Here is a 15,882-nt window from a genome sequence, read left to right on the forward strand (position 1 = left end):
GTATATATGTATATATATTTACAGCCTTCAAGCAGGGTGATTAAATTGTACATAGATAATGCCAACCAAATTTATTAAAGTAAATTCCTAATTAAAGTACATTTCATGCCAAAAAAAAACGTATAAAAATGGATTTTGAAAATCGATTGAGGGACAAGAATATTTTTAAGAAGCTGATTGGAATACCGGAGATTATTAAATTACATATTAAAGGATTTTTACAATCCATGATCAATGAAAGTCAGTGCGTATCAAGAGAAATTTCTCTGAAAAGGAAATTATTAAACTTCATTTTTAATAAGAATTGCTTAACATTTATGAGTCAGCTATTATAATTCAACAGAAATGTAGAATTAAATAAATTAAAATACATATCCAGTGTCAGCAAAAGGTACAAACCAAAATCTACTTACCCAAAATGTATTTGAATGCCAATTATCACAATATTAATAGAAATGCAATTTTCAAAATGTGATTTTGCAGATTATCTCATCTTCTTTCAACGTCCTTGTCGAGGATATTCCCATACCACAACACAAAGATAGTAAAAAATAAAATACTATATAAAAGTACTACAAAAAGTTATCAAGAATTTATTCAAATCCGAAGCAAAAACCGGAATTTGTATTATTATCCGGAAAATTAATTGTTATTAATAAATAAATAATGTTAAAAATCAATTATTATTTTAAAGCGATGAAATAACTATTTTTTATGATAATAGCTCAGAGTTCTTGAGGTAAAGGTAAATGCATAAATTACACCAACAATTTTCAAATTGTTTATGGGAATTATGAAAAACAAATTAATCATTGAGGTAATAATACAATTAATGCGATTATTAATCCAAGTAAGTACTAATGGATTACTCTTCAGTTAATGCCTCAGGTCCATATCATTTCGACTTTATTTCCCGAAAAACGAACACCACATTTTTTTTCTGCAGGGAAGATAAGAATAATTTAGTGATTGTGCGGCAAAAAAAAAATGATCATATTTTTCATACCTGTACTTTCCACATTGTACACGCGTTCCTTGAATATGTATAAACCAGAGCAAGTTATTATCGCCAGAATCACAGCGATGCAAATTAAAACCACAAATAACCAATATTTTTTAAATGCATTTTTGCTGCTTAATTCGTCTGGATTTTCTATGCCCTCAATGCTCGAACAATCAAAGCCTCCTTGTGCGATGGTCCCATCGAAGCAGTTGCATACATCTGGAGATGCACAATAACCGTGGATGCACTCCCTCTCACACACGGGCAGACAAAGCAGTTGTGTTATGTTGTTTGCATCTCCAGTCAATCTGTAGTTTGGATTACAACTGCATTTACCATCAATGCAGGTTCCATTCCAACATCTTTGTTTGCATGCATTCATCTGGATATCTCCACCATTTACAGGCATTTCCGTTTTCGCATTTCTTGCTGTACTGGAACTTTCAGCACTCATTTCAGACATGCAAATATTTTCTATTTTAATGTACCCCTCATTGCAGCTACACTTATTAGGGGACTCACAATAACCATTAGGACATCCCCTATCACATAGGGGCACACAGCTGTTCTCACTTATTTTACTGTAACCCTCATTGCAATTGCACACCTCGGGAGCCTCACAGACTCCGTTCTCACATCCATCTTTACAAACTGGAGAACAATTGTGCTCACTTTGCTTGGTGTAGCCTTCAAAACAGGTACATTCTCCCGGAGCAGAACAACGACCGTTCTTACATTCACTATCACAAATCGGAGCACAGCTGTCCTCATTCACTTTAGAATAGCCATCGTTGCAGGAGCATTCTCCAGGAGCAGAGCAAAATCCGTTCTCACATCCATCTTTACAAATTGGAGAACAACTAATCTCAGTTGTTTTAGAGTAGCCATCATTGCAAGAACATTTTCCAGGAGCAGAGCAAAATCCGTTCACACATCCATCTTTGCAGACTGGAGCACATTTACTCTCACTGATCTTTGAGTAGCCATCGTTGCAGGAGCATCTTAAAGGAGCAGAGCAAAATCCGTTCTCACAACCATCTTTACATACTGGTGAACAACTGTTCTCTGTTATTTTAGAATAGCCAGCGAAACAGGAACATTCCTCAGGAGCAGTACATAATCCATTCTGACATCCATTGTTACAGACTGGAGCACAGCTGTTCTCATTCACTTTAGAATATCCTTCGTTGCAGGAGCATTCTCCAGGAGCAGAGCAGAATCCGTTCACACACCCATCTTTGCAGACTGGAGCACATCTACTCTCACTGATCTTTGAGTAGCCATCGTTGCAGGAGCATCTTAAAGGAGCAGAGCAAAATCCGTTCTCACAACCATCTTTACATACTGGTGAACAACTGTTCTCTGTTATTTTAGAATAGCCAGCGAAACAGGAACATTCCTCAGGAGCAGTACATAATCCGTTCTGACATCCATTGTTACAGACTGGAGCACAGCTGTTCTCATTCACTTTAGAATATCCTTCGTTGCAGGAGCATTCTCCAGGAGCAGAGCAGAATCCGTTCACACACCCATCTTTGCAGACTGGAGCACATCTACTCTCACTGATCTTTGAGTAGCCATCGTTGCAGGAGCATCTTAAAGGAGCAGTACATAATCCGTTCTCACAACCATCTTTACATACTGGTGAACAACTGTTCTCTGTTATTTTAGAATAGCCAGCGAAACAGGAACATTCCTCAGGAGCAGTACATAATCCGTTCTGACATCCATTGTTACAGACTGGAGCACAGCTGTTCTCTGTTACTTTAGAATATCCTTCGTTGCAGGAGCATTCTCCAGGAGCAGAGCAGAATCCGTTCTCACAACCATCTTTACATACTGGTGAACAACTGTTCTCTGTTATTTTAGAATAGCCAGCGAAACAGGAACATTCCTCAGGAGCAGTACATAATCCGTTCTGACATCCATTGTTACAGACTGGAGCACAGCTGTTCTCATTCACTTTAGAATATCCATCGTTGCAGGAGCATTCTCCAGGAGCAGAGCAGAATCCGTTCTCACAACCATCTTTACATACTGGTGAACAACTGTTCTCTGTTACTTTAGAATAGCCATCGTTACAGGTGCATTCCCCAGGAGCAGTACATAATCCGTTCTGACATCCATCTATACAGGCAGGAGCACAACTGCTCTCATTCACTTTAGAGTAGCCATCATTGCAAGAACATTTTCCAGGATCGGAGCAAAATCCGTTCACACACCCATCTCTGCAGACTGGTGAACAACTACTCTCGGTTTTTTTCGAGTATCCCGTGAGGCATTCACAAATTCCCGGCGACTTGCAGTATCCATTTACACAGCCACTGTCGCAGATTGGAAGGCAGTTACCACTTGCATGATCAAACTCGTAGTCCTCGTAGCATTTACACTCACCAGGGGATGGACAATAGCCATTCTCACATCCAATCTTGCATTTGGGTACGCAGCTGGCATACAAAACAGAAGCCTTCAGATTTATTAATTTGATGAGTTCAAGACTTAAGCTTACCCATTAGATTTCAAATGGTTGAAATTATCGTAGCCTGGGTTGCAACTGCAAATATTTGGCTTCACGCAGTTTTCACTACCACAACTCTCAGTGCAATTCAGTTTACATATGAGAGAGTGAAAATCAACACGGACATAGCCAGGGCAACATATCTCTACTTCTAAAGTCTATATTTTAGATTAGGTAGTCTCGTGTTATTGCTTTGTTGTCTATACTACTGAATTATAATACTTACTTCAATTTTGCCGTTAATAATGTTATTTCTCGTTTCTATGCAATACTCGGCCAGCAAAAAGCTGGGAAATAATAAATACATAACTAATTTCCCGACAAGCATTGTGCAGTAATTACTCCGGTCCACTAAATAATTCGACTGAAAGCCTCTCGCAAAAATATGAGAGTGGGAAGGTTCAAGTAGTGTGCAAAATCTTAAATGGTAAGTATGTGTCATTTAAACAAGTGTACACTTGTAGAATAAGCTGACACTTCCAACCAATCTGACACAGCATAACAATTTTTCTATAATATGTTATGAATTTTGTAGTATACTTTAAATGTCGCATATAATACTTCAGATTAATCAAAATGTATTTAAATTTAAATTTTTTAATTATAATTTCTTTCTGTGTAATTGTGGCTGTAGTCGTTGCGGGCTTATCGCAAATTCAACCATCCGGGCAATGCCTGAACTGTGATTCAAATTGTTTTGAAGCAACTTATTTATATAAACTCATCCATTAACAATCATAGTAAAATCCATAAATTTTAAATACAAATTTATGAGAAATTTACTTTAAATACAACCCTAAAATACCTTTAATTATTTTTTCTTTAAAGTATCTGACAATTTTACCCACTTCTCAAGAAAAAATTGTTAAGGATCTTATGCGTAATCATATTATGAACTCAGTTGATTCCGCTGCTATGAAGTCATCACAAATATAAAAAAAAAACAAGTAAGAGTTCTGTTGTCGTGTGAGCTCAACTATGATTTACCCTGAACACAGCTGTTAAATATATTCTAAAACTATTGGCAAATTTCCCTATAATAAGTTTTCCACTCAAATGTGAGTAGGTCTGCAAGAGCACTCATTTCTTATAGCAAGCTCAGGCGCTGAAGAGTAACAAAAAACGAGCAGCGCATGTTTTTATTCACAAGCCCGATCTTTGAAGGCTCTAGCTCTTATACTTATAGTCTCTGAGATCTACATGTTCATACGGACGGACGGACGGGCGGACGGACGGACATGGCTAAATCGACTCGACTGTTGACCCTGATCAAGCATATATATACTTTATGGGGTCGGAGATGCTTCCTTCTGCCTGTTACATACATTTGCACAAAAGCATTATACCCTTTTTACCCATTTTTAATGGGTTCAGTTTAAAATTAAAAGCATTTTATAACTTCTGGAATTTCGTATTATTAATCTACATATTATACTTGTATACAAAGACCAAAGTATGCAGATTAACCAGTCTACAGCAATTCATTCGCAGGCATTTTTTTTACATTGACTGCTGAATTCACATTAAAAATGAAGTTTCAAATTCTGCAGAAAATTAATGAATTTTAATACAAAAGTTTTCTAAGTATTTACCATTTCAATTAAAAATGAATCATAATACTACCCTTTGAGTGGATTTTATCATATTTTATGAACTTATATGAGACAACTATTTAATTTTTTAACAGATTTTCCAGAAATATATTAACTTAGTTGTTCGATACAACATAGAGTCAACTGTAACGGATGCTCAGAGCAAGTATATATGTGTATAAACTGTAGGTTCGTGAATTAAAAAGTTTTAGAGACAGCATATATCTAGTACATATCTAACTGTATTCATTAATGCAGTACAACTCAGGTAGAAGCTATGTATTTGTGGGCACTTTAAAATTCATCACCTATTTTACATTAATACAACAATAATGAAATGTGCTCGCTTTTCAGCCTCATATATCGAATCGTGTCGCATTAATGAGCCGGACTTTACTAACTGCTCAACGCTGTCGTCAAAGGTGAGCAGCTGAACGACTTTAGTTATAAATTTGTAAGGCCGCATTTTGTAGTCTGGATCGTTAATGTTTATCACTCTCAAATATACTTGAATACTATATACTGTGCCTATATATATCACTGTTCCCACTTTCTGAATCGCAACTCAATTGTTTTTTACAGAGACAGATAGATACATTTATGAATAGACGAGTGCTATTTCTGAATTGTAGTTGAGTATTTTCCATACGGAATTTCAATACTTCATTTATTTGTACTTGAACACTATTTATAACATTTTAGGACCAGTAATTATACAACATAATATGTATATGAACAATCTGTTCAACGGTCACAGCAAGGACGGGGAGCGCACATTGCCGACAATTTCTTTGTGGAAGATATACCCAATACCCTGGAAAAAGGCGACTGATAGTGTAGAATTATTTACTTATTGAGAAAGATCAGCTTACTGCTAACTGTTACAGTTAAATAATAAATGCAAAAGCTAAACATAGTCTAATATAGCATGGCACAGAGCATTCCGAGCCCTCGGAATTTTCAGTCTGCTGCTCAGTAGAACCAATCGTACTTGAGGTAATCGCTCTCATGCTTTAAAGCTGCAATCGATGTGTGACGCACGTGTCCAGTGCGTGCAAAAATGCGTCGATTGCCAACTGGCTGCAGGGTCCGGAAATTGTCCACTAAAGCGCCATCTTGTGTATCCGTCAGCTGGCGGAACCGGGAAATCTGCAGTGGAGTAAAAAAAAAACATTACTCAACCTCTCTGTGGGTTTATATGTGTAAGATTTACCTGTTTGGGTGAAATTGGTATTGGATCGGGAAACAGAATCCAGGTGACTGCCTCCGAGCAGGGTGGCGTGGTAAGCGAGCCTGCAAGCCAATGAGAGACGTGACATGACAGTCAAATATGTTCGATGCCAGTTAATCAAAAGTTATTCAATTTCACACAGATTCAACAATACCGGCAACCGAATTGATGAAAACTCGTTTTCTTTACACTATGATTTTAGTTTTCCTTATTTCATGTTATTTCCCTCGTACAACACAAGCAACTCTTCAAAAGCCATTTAAACATGTTAAAATTTCACAGCTGAAACTTTCTTGCTTTATAAATAATTAAATACGGAAACCCGGAATTTTTAACCATTTTGCTTTAAATTGCTTGGGAAAATTTATAAACGACTAACGTGTAAATTGTAAAATTCTAAATTAAAAAAAATACCCTCAATTTAAAAATGGTGTGTCAATTCTTAACTAAGAAACCCCATTTTTAAATTATTTTTTCCATTATCAGCTCCAAACTACATTCAAAAAGTACTACTTATACTCAAATAGTACTCATGGTAAAAAAGCCCCAATAAAAATGTTGTTAAATTGACTAGAATTCAAGACACACATCAATTTTTCTTCTTTTTTTGTGTACCACGTGGGTTACTTACCCTTGTAAGTGTAGAACTTGTCCACATCCACATTGGCTATTAGCGATGATAGAGAAAAAGTGACATTAAGCGCTGCCTCCTTATTGGCATCAGCGATCAAATGCAAATGGCGATTAATGGTTACCAGGCCCTGGCCCTCATCCTCATCCAACTGTGAAATTACATAGCAGTATAAGCGCAACTGTGTCACATATGCATATTGGCACCACTACGTCGACAACCCAACTCACATTGAAAAAGAATCCGAGGACTGCAGCACCATCTGGGTGGTTGAGTGCCTCTCCCAGGGTGGCATACTTCTTGTTGCGATGCACAATGTGCATTTCCATTGTGTAGCGTATGTCATTGATAACATGCTCCGAGCCCCGATTGTTCTTGTCGCCCCAGTGGAAATGCAATCCCTCCACCTCAAACTCTCCTGGCAGCTTGGCACCCCTCACATAAGGCACAAACTCGTCCGTCTCTTCGCTCAGATTTCCTTTGGGTATGCCAATGGTGACTGAGGAATGCCAATGTGTAATTAATTAATACAATTATAGGGACGAGCTACCGACAACTTACCGGTGTGACCATTGTTTATCAGTTTCAACGGATATGGCAACAGATTGTGATACCCAATCATGTCCACAGCCGGCATATGTACGGGTATTGTCTGAAATTGATATATTTGGGACAATTAGAAGCTAGTTAAAGATAGAAAGCAACTGCCATCGCATTCACTTACATGGCTGGAGGTGATGGCAATCGGCGACTGCGTCTTGCCGGCACAGTGGCCATGATGACGCGCCCAGCGACGCTGGTTGGGCTCCGAGTAGCCAAACACATGACTGCTGACCACTGCAAGCGAAAGATGACCAAATTAAAAACACTATTTCTCAAATGTGTTTCTGACTTGCAAATCTCTACAATTAAAGTAACGATGCATTCATGATTATGATTTCTAAATTATTTCAAATATAGATCATTTTAATATTATTTAAAAGGTTATTAAAACCAATTAAAAAGAAATAAAAATAATATGACTGTCATTAGCATTTACTCTTCTAATTTCTGGACAATTGATAGTTGGAGTTCGGCAAAGTTGAATGAGTCTCTGATCACGTGCCCCATTTTATTTCGTCACACCTCCAACCGTTCAAAAAGAGTCGAGCTTATCATTGACATATACGAGCACTTGTGAATTATGGCAAATAAATGTGGCAGCAAATAAATGTTAACTGTTTGCTGCTTAGTATATAAATAAATCGATAAATAAATGTATAAAGAAAATACAAGTCACACAAGGGCACGCCAAACACAGTAGATATTGACATAATCATTGATATTTGATATTGATATAGATAATGAGCGGCAATGGTAAATATTTTTCAATAATTTTCACCGGCTGTTTAACTTAAACTTCGATTGAGTTCCGACTAACTTGTTATACAAACAGAATAATATTTACAAGTAATTTTCCAATGATAATTTGTTTAGTAATCATTAGTATGCAGATCATATGACAATTGCACATTTCTGGAGGGATCATTTTAGAAAGATTGTGTAGCGAGTAATTCTTTTGTTTTATATTCATTTCATAATGAAATCAAATTTTTAACAAAATAAAATAATTACAAATCTTTTGCCAAATTTCAAATGACTGATCACAAAGTAGATATGTCTATTATATAAGATATCTTTCAAGTACCTCCTTTAATAATAACTTTAACTACCAATCTGTTTATATTTGAATAGCACTTAATCAAAATCAATGCCACCAATACATGTATTAATTGGTATTTGAAAAATCTTAAGTTCGAGTGCCACAAATAACATTAAGTTAGTGCAATAAAATATGTACTTAGAATCGTGATAGTTAGAGCTATTTCGGGTGTAAGTGATTTATACAACCTTGAACCCTAGTAACTCTCTTGTATATTGTAGCACGCGTACCTATGACTAGTCTTAGCGATAAGAACTATAAAATAATAAATCTGGCAAAGTCAGTAAAAGTTCCCTTGAAATTGATATTGATTGGAAATTGGAATTTCGGTATATGACAAACACTTTTTCTTTTCTTTGATTTATTTAATGGCTGCACTTTTGACACAATGACAAATGTATCACATGACTAGCTGTGTGCAGTCTTATGTAACCGATATTCCATATATATAAATATATATATAGAATAAACGATATATAACAAAATGTCACGGTACCTTGAGACCAGCAGATTACCAGAAAGACTGCTTGAAATATAATTAATTGCATTGCAGGCAACTGAATTTGATTTTGTCCTCTTCGTGAGCACTTGACAATTGCAACACCAAGCGGTTAGGTGGCTGATTCTGAACTGCGCGGACGTTTGGCGTTTGAAACACCTTCACAACTTCCTTAGCGTCAGCGAACTAATTGAAAACTCGACAGCTAAAATTCGAGCGCACAGCGCGTGCTCCACACTGTGACACAAACCATAAAAATACAAAAAAAAAATAAATAAAACACAAAAAAAAAAAAAAAACCCACACTCAGACACACGCATACCAATAGATAGACTCGGAATCGCTGTCGAATATTCGCACGAACAACGCCGGACGACGGACGAGCACACGATCCATCGATCGGTTCTGTCTGGGGTATTGAAGTATTGAGCTGTTGGAGCTTCGTCACTAAGTAACCCACTTAATGAAATCGAATTGGAAATAGCATTATGTGCCTTATGCTGTAACACACCGCGTATGCTTAAAAAACAGTTAAATAGTGCCGCCAACCAAAAAAAAATAAAAAAACAACAACAAAAAATACATCATTCGTCATAATTCGCACTTAGCTAAAACAAACAAGAGAGGAAACTGCTTTCAATCATTTGATAATACTTTGTTTTGCATATTGGTTTGTTCAGCGGCAGGGGCAACGTTTCAACCATTCTATCAAATATTGACAACTTTATACAGAAAGAGACTAACTGATTGCGTGACTCTATCGTTCCAGCCAAATTCAATCAATTATATGATTTTCGCACGTTTTCTCCTCTAATGAGTACAGATATGCATTGTCAAACCCTGATTATTTTAAATTCATAATTGTGATATTAAAATTACTTAAATTTAAAAAATAGGCAAGTAAAAAAATGATTAAGTTTTTAAGCAGAACATTTAGTACAAAATTAGTCAACATTTGCATAAGTTTAGCAAACGCGTGATTTATATGACGAATGCGAATTAGCCCAGCTATATTTAGAAAATCGTAAAAATGAATGCATTGCAACGTTCACAAGTTAGAATTTGGAATGACTCACATTATCGAAAGCTTTAGCAGTTGCCAACTCAGTTTGATTTAGTTCACAACTCCAATTTTACTGCTTCAAAGCTGTAAAACTGATCCAAATCGAAAATAATTATCTAGATTCCACGAAGCTCACATTTTAGTTTCATTGCCCAAATTTTTCAGCCAATCCGATCAATTATAATAAAGTTGACAATAATTTTATGAACAAACTCCCATCATCAATTATGCCCAAACTCGCATTAATTTAATTACCAATAGCTTTTTGTCTAGCTTACTTTTCAGTTAGTAAGATTATTTGATCGTGTATTAATAGTTAGTCTTGGCTATAATTTCCATTGTTTATTTAAATGTGTGGACACGGTTTTAGAATGATATCTTAAAATGTGTTAATCGGAACCATATGATGATTGCATGATCATGCTAACGGGTTTTCCATTTCGATCCTATAATAAATATATACCTCATCTCAATTAAACTTAAAATTGAACCAATATTAATGGTAAGGAAAGTACAAGCGAATTATGTAAAGTTTGTTTTAATTATTATATCGCTCTGATGGCGAATACTCAATTAGCAAATCAATCAAATAGACAGACAAGTGTGTCAAGTCAAAATTCACAAATGATAATTCCACACAAAAAAAAAAAAAAAAAAACAGTACTGATCTGTTTGATAAAAACGTGTGAACAGTTAACACATTTGGAAGCTTTGTTTTTCTGATTTTATGATTTAGTGCTAATTAACTAAAAATAACTAAAATAAGTCTGATTTATCAGGCTGGATTGATGAAATATGCTTCAGTGCTAAACGCACAGCGTCAGTTCATTAAGCATTCATCGCGTGCCGCATCCGAAATGATGAGCACATTTAAACACAATTATTCGAACATAAAGTAAGCTATAAAATTGAATGGGTGAATCTAACAAAACTTGGATAATTTGACTTTTCAATGACATATATTTAAAATGCTATAAAAAAGGAAAGCAGTGTTGAAATCAGCGCATGTGATCGTCAAGCCCATACAAAGTACTGAGCCAGTGACAGAAGAATATTAAAAAGAATCTCGACCAGATATAAATAAGGAACGACACCTGAACAGCATGCAAAGTAGCCGAAAGGTGCACTACAATTTTATCAATTAAAAATACCTAGACTCCGGTAGATGTGCTCCGCTCATGTTCTTAGTTATATCCATAAGGCTGGCGTCATTTTTGTTAACGTGCCGTGCATTTTCAAAATTGTTGAGAGACACTGCCTCGGTTTATTTTTAGCCATACCTGCTAAATAACTTATCATCATACATTATTCTTTCTGTCTCAGTTAGCTTACAAATAAAAACCGTCTATATATAAAGCTCATCAGTTACTGTTGATTGGAAGATAACAGAAGATTCGGTTGCCTGTTTTCCATAGCATACTTATTATGCCTTCAGAAGCGCCGCCTAAAAGATGTCTAACTAGATTTAGAAATAAGTATAAGAAATATGAAGAAATATATTAAAATTCTTAAATTATACAAAATCTTTATTAATTTTCTCAAAATTTTATAATAAATATAAATTATTAATAATACAAATATCAAGTAATATTTTGAAACACAGTGGTCGTTTGGAAGTTACTATAAAATTTTAGGATTGATATTAGGTTCCTCGGATTTTATTTTCAAGCACAAATTATATATTATGTATTAAATAATAGGAATAATCTACAAAGTATAGAATTCATTTAATTTTAAAGATATCCAAAGTTGATGGATTTGCGAAAGACCACTGTGCAAGTATACTATTAATAAATATAAAATATCTTTATAAGCTTTTTTCAAATAAGCACATACGAAAATTAAAAAAAAAAATAAAAACAATAATTAAATAACACAACCAACTTAATAATAAATATACGCAACAACAATTTTGGTATTTTAAAAATAAAAGTCGGTAGCCTGCAGTTAATAAATAAGGATTTTGCCAATCAAACTTTGGTGTACTTCGGTGAGCGACTTAATAAATAAAGCAAGGTTTCCACGCATGGAAATGGCAAATTATTGAATTATTTGTGTATAATTTAACAAGCTACGATGTGGACAATTTTTAAAAGGTCCCTTATTGTGTACTAGATAGATAGTTTTTACCAAATATTTGGTACATTTGATGTAGATGTATGCATAACAGTTGATATAATGCAAAAATGCGTTCAAACACAATATAAAATTAATATTCGATGTCTGCACTTATGGTCAGCGTATCCTGCATGATGTATGTATGTGATGTATACATATGATGTATGTGCTTATAAGGCGAAATTCAATTGTTTTCCTGGAAGCCACATATGCTTATCGTTTATTCCTCTTTCTGCTCCTTGGCCGACAAAAAGAGTTTTTGGCACGTAAACGTCATCGAATCTAAACCAAGAATAAAAAAAATAAATATGTAATTGCTGACCTCATATGATAATATAATAAATTGGCAGCGACAACGAAAATCGACACACTGTTTTTTAAACGCACCAATCGCTTGCTGCACCCATTTCGGTTTGTTCTTCCACACAACGCCGACATAATAGAATGGTATGCCAATTAGTGTTATTAGCACGCCCATCGCGACTTCGAATGGGGCAACATAAACGGGAACGATCACCAGAAAGGCACACACAATGACAAACACTGTGGGTATCCACAAAGAAACCTGTGAAAGCAATAAATATTGTACAACTAGTATCACAAACTTTTGAAACGTCCGGCAACTCACTTTAATTGGACGCTCCATATCGGGGCGCTTGTAGCGAAAGTACAAAACAGCCGACACCGAAAGCATTATAAAGAACGACTCCACAATGCTGCTGTATGTGATCAAAACATACACATCGCTAACCAGCAGCATCACGATCGAGAGCAGGCACTGCAAATAAACAAGTTTCAAGTCAATTCAGAAAGTTCTTTTGTACATCAATTTATAAACGGAACTCACTAAGAAAGCCAGAGACGGCAGCGGCGTGAAGCTCTTAACGCTAATGTGGGACAGCAAAGCTGGCATATGTCCATTCCTGGCGCCCACAAAGCACATGCGCGACGAAGTCATAATATGCACAGAGAGACCGCCAAATGCTGAGATGGCCACCATAATGGGTATAATCAATGCAAAGCTACCCATTATCTTGTTGCCAAAGGTCTGCAAAAAATACATGCAATGAATTAAATGGTAAATAACTTAAAATCATTCAATGTCTACCTACCACCGCAATGGCATTGGAAGCGATCATCTCGGGTGCAGTCAACACTGCCAGATATGCCATATTTGCCAACACATAAATAGCGGTGACCAGAGGCAGTGAAATGTAAATAGCACGCGGCAGATTGCGATATGGATCGCGCAGCTCTTCTGTCATAAAGTTTAAATAGTTCCAGCCGGCATAGGAGAAGATGCCCGAGTAAAATGCCACCGACAGTTTACCGGGATCAGTTTCAGTATCATCAAAGGGCTGATTGAAGTTCTCCACATTGCCCATAAACATCCAAGCCATGCCGACAACAATGATCAGTACCAGAGCCGCAATTTTTGTGAACATTATAATGTTTTGCATTTTCGTTGTGATCTTCATATAATAACAGTTCAAATATGTGAGAAAGCATATAGTAACCGCTGCCAACAATTGCAGCGCTATTTTTGGTATCTCACAGCCATCTTCAAAAAAAGGCTGCAGTACGTAGGAGGCGAATGTCAGACCCATAATCGCATTTGTAGTTGGCCTGTGAAGCAACAAATCAAATAGGTTATAATATAAGCCATAGAATACACAAGCCATCAGACTGACATTGTACAATTATCAATTTATAAATATTGATTTATAAATGTCGATTATCTTGACAAATGATTTATTTTTCAATTAACTTATAAGCCCTGTAGAAATCGAAAATCGCGAAGATTAAGTTTCTCTAATCTTTTAAACATATTAGATTTGATTAGCTAAATATATATACGCCCCTAAATCTGTCTGTTGACCTCAAACTTCAGACTATTATATAAGTGTATCGCAGCTTTTTTGTAAGTTCCCACGATTGCTCAAAAGCAAAATCAAATTTTAAGACAATAAACACAGAAGTAATTCAAGAGTTTTGTTTTTCATTTTTCGGTATGAATTACAGATCATCTCCCCTTGCTTGTTTATCTCAACAGTTATCGTCCAGCAAACAAATATAGCATTGCGATAACAATAAGGTAATTACTGGAACAGCATATGCTTATCAACATACAAGAGCTTAAAAAACAGAACTTTTCCTCAAAGTAATTCCAGATAAGCACGTTTCATTTGTCTAAGAAAGTGAAACAAGTCAGCAGTTCTACATTAGCTCAATGAAAGACCTTGGCTGTAAAATTCTGTAGAATTCGCATGCAATTGAAGCTTGCAATTGCAATTGAAAACAATTTTATAAGTCGATCGCTTACCCAATGAAATTTGAGGTTATCCAATCAAAAGCAAATGCAGTAAACTTACACAAATATCATCATTGCATCCCACAAATATAAAAATGCTGGAAGTGAGCCGTACGCCTCGAATATATATGCATAATCGCCGCCCGACTTGGGTATGGCTGTACCCAGTTCCGCATAGCACAGGGCGCCGATCATTGAGAGCAGGCCGCATAACACCCAGATGATGAGCGATGTGCCCACCGCTTCCACCTCCCGGATGACACCCTTGGGCGAAACAAATATGCCCGATCCAAAGATGATGCCCAATATAATGGCCACCCCCTCCAGTAAGCCAAGCTGTTTCTTCATCACAACACGACTATTATCCGATTCCGCAGATCCTTCCCGCAACGCATCCTTCTCCTTGCTGCCCGCTCCACCTCCTGCATTTATTATGCTCGGTGGATTCTCCGAGTTTGGTGTGAGCAGCACCATTTCGCTTGTTGGCGATTGCAATTCACTAGCTGGCATTGTGTTGTTGTTTTTTTATATTTTTATTATCGTTAAACGCTGACCACGCACGCTACGTTTAAAGTACAGCAGCAGACTGAGACCACAATACGGACTGGACTGCTGGACTGTTAGACTGCTCGCCTTACTTGCGTTCAGCTAATTGATTGAGCGCCTGAGGAGTGTCGCCTTGTTGTTCACTTCCGATTACACTGACGTGTGTGTGTGTGTGTGTGTGTTGGTGTGGGTGTGCGAATGTATGTGTGTGGGGGTATACGGTGGCTTATCAGCAATAAAAGTGTGCTTCTGCCGCATTCACCAATCCGCCGCCGGTTTGCGATTTTTCCTTGTTCACTCATTCATTGTTTTGCTAACCCACTTCGTACATATACTTCGCGCTCTTTCTCACAACTTAGTCAAACCGTATAGCTATCCTGCTCACGTTTCGCGCACATGTAGTTCCCACGTAGCAAAAATATATTTTTACTCATTAATTTTGTACTTTGAGGTTTGGTTCTTAGTATTTGACAGTCTTTTGGTTCTAGGGTTTTTTTTGGTTTTAATATTGTTTTAAATAATTTCGTTTTCGAATTACAACATCATTTAATTGAATATTAGGCCAACAACCACACGCAGCGGTACACGAAAGAAAGGAATTGTTGATATCGTTCAAAGTATCGATACACATAAAAGCACGATATAATTTTTGCCAATTTATCTTTGCA

At 36.4% G+C, this 15,882-nt stretch overlaps 3 protein-coding genes across 4 annotated transcripts; all 3 read right to left on the bottom strand.

Annotated features, from left to right (window-relative positions):
* Positions 1-561: 561 nt before the first annotated feature.
* Positions 562-3,881, bottom strand: LOC116805482 (multiple epidermal growth factor-like domains protein 11). 2 transcript variants are annotated; one of them, XM_032737605.1, is made up of 5 exons: positions 3,748-3,845; positions 3,513-3,679; positions 1,577-3,450; positions 1,007-1,477; positions 791-940 (listed from the first exon to the last, which is right to left on the bottom strand). In XM_032737605.1, exons 1-5 carry the CDS (start codon positions 3,826-3,828, stop codon positions 885-887), a joined length of 2,649 nt encoding a protein of 882 aa, XP_032593496.1. In that variant the 5' UTR covers positions 3,829-3,845; the 3' UTR covers positions 791-884. The 2 variants fall into 2 exon arrangements, with proteins under 2 accessions (XP_032593495.1, XP_032593496.1); XM_032737604.1 differs by having other exon boundaries at positions 562-940; positions 1,007-3,450; positions 3,748-3,881.
* A 2,064-nt stretch (positions 3,882-5,945) lies between these two features.
* Positions 5,946-9,359, bottom strand: LOC6564095 (carbonic anhydrase 2). Its single transcript, XM_001989685.2, has 7 exons — positions 9,174-9,359; positions 7,700-7,812; positions 7,537-7,627; positions 7,206-7,474; positions 6,976-7,126; positions 6,327-6,406; positions 5,946-6,262 (listed from the first exon to the last, which is right to left on the bottom strand). Exons 1-7 carry the CDS (start codon positions 9,223-9,225, stop codon positions 6,086-6,088), a joined length of 933 nt encoding a protein of 310 aa, XP_001989721.1. The 5' UTR covers positions 9,226-9,359; the 3' UTR covers positions 5,946-6,085.
* Positions 9,360-12,391: 3,032 nt separating this feature from the next.
* On the bottom strand, positions 12,392-15,739 carry LOC6564094 (Y+L amino acid transporter 2). Its single transcript, XM_001989684.3, has 6 exons — positions 14,730-15,739; positions 13,470-13,983; positions 13,205-13,405; positions 12,986-13,135; positions 12,745-12,922; positions 12,392-12,639 (listed from the first exon to the last, which is right to left on the bottom strand). Exons 1-6 carry the CDS (start codon positions 15,176-15,178, stop codon positions 12,578-12,580), a joined length of 1,554 nt encoding a protein of 517 aa, XP_001989720.1. The 5' UTR covers positions 15,179-15,739; the 3' UTR covers positions 12,392-12,577.
* Positions 15,740-15,882: the final 143 nt, after the last annotated feature.

The sequence above is a fragment of the Drosophila grimshawi genome, unplaced genomic scaffold (genome assembly GCF_018153295.1).
Source record: "Drosophila grimshawi isolate 15287-2541.00 unplaced genomic scaffold, ASM1815329v1 contig_311, whole genome shotgun sequence".
In the NCBI taxonomy this organism is placed as follows: Eukaryota; Metazoa; Arthropoda; class Insecta; order Diptera; family Drosophilidae; genus Drosophila; species Drosophila grimshawi.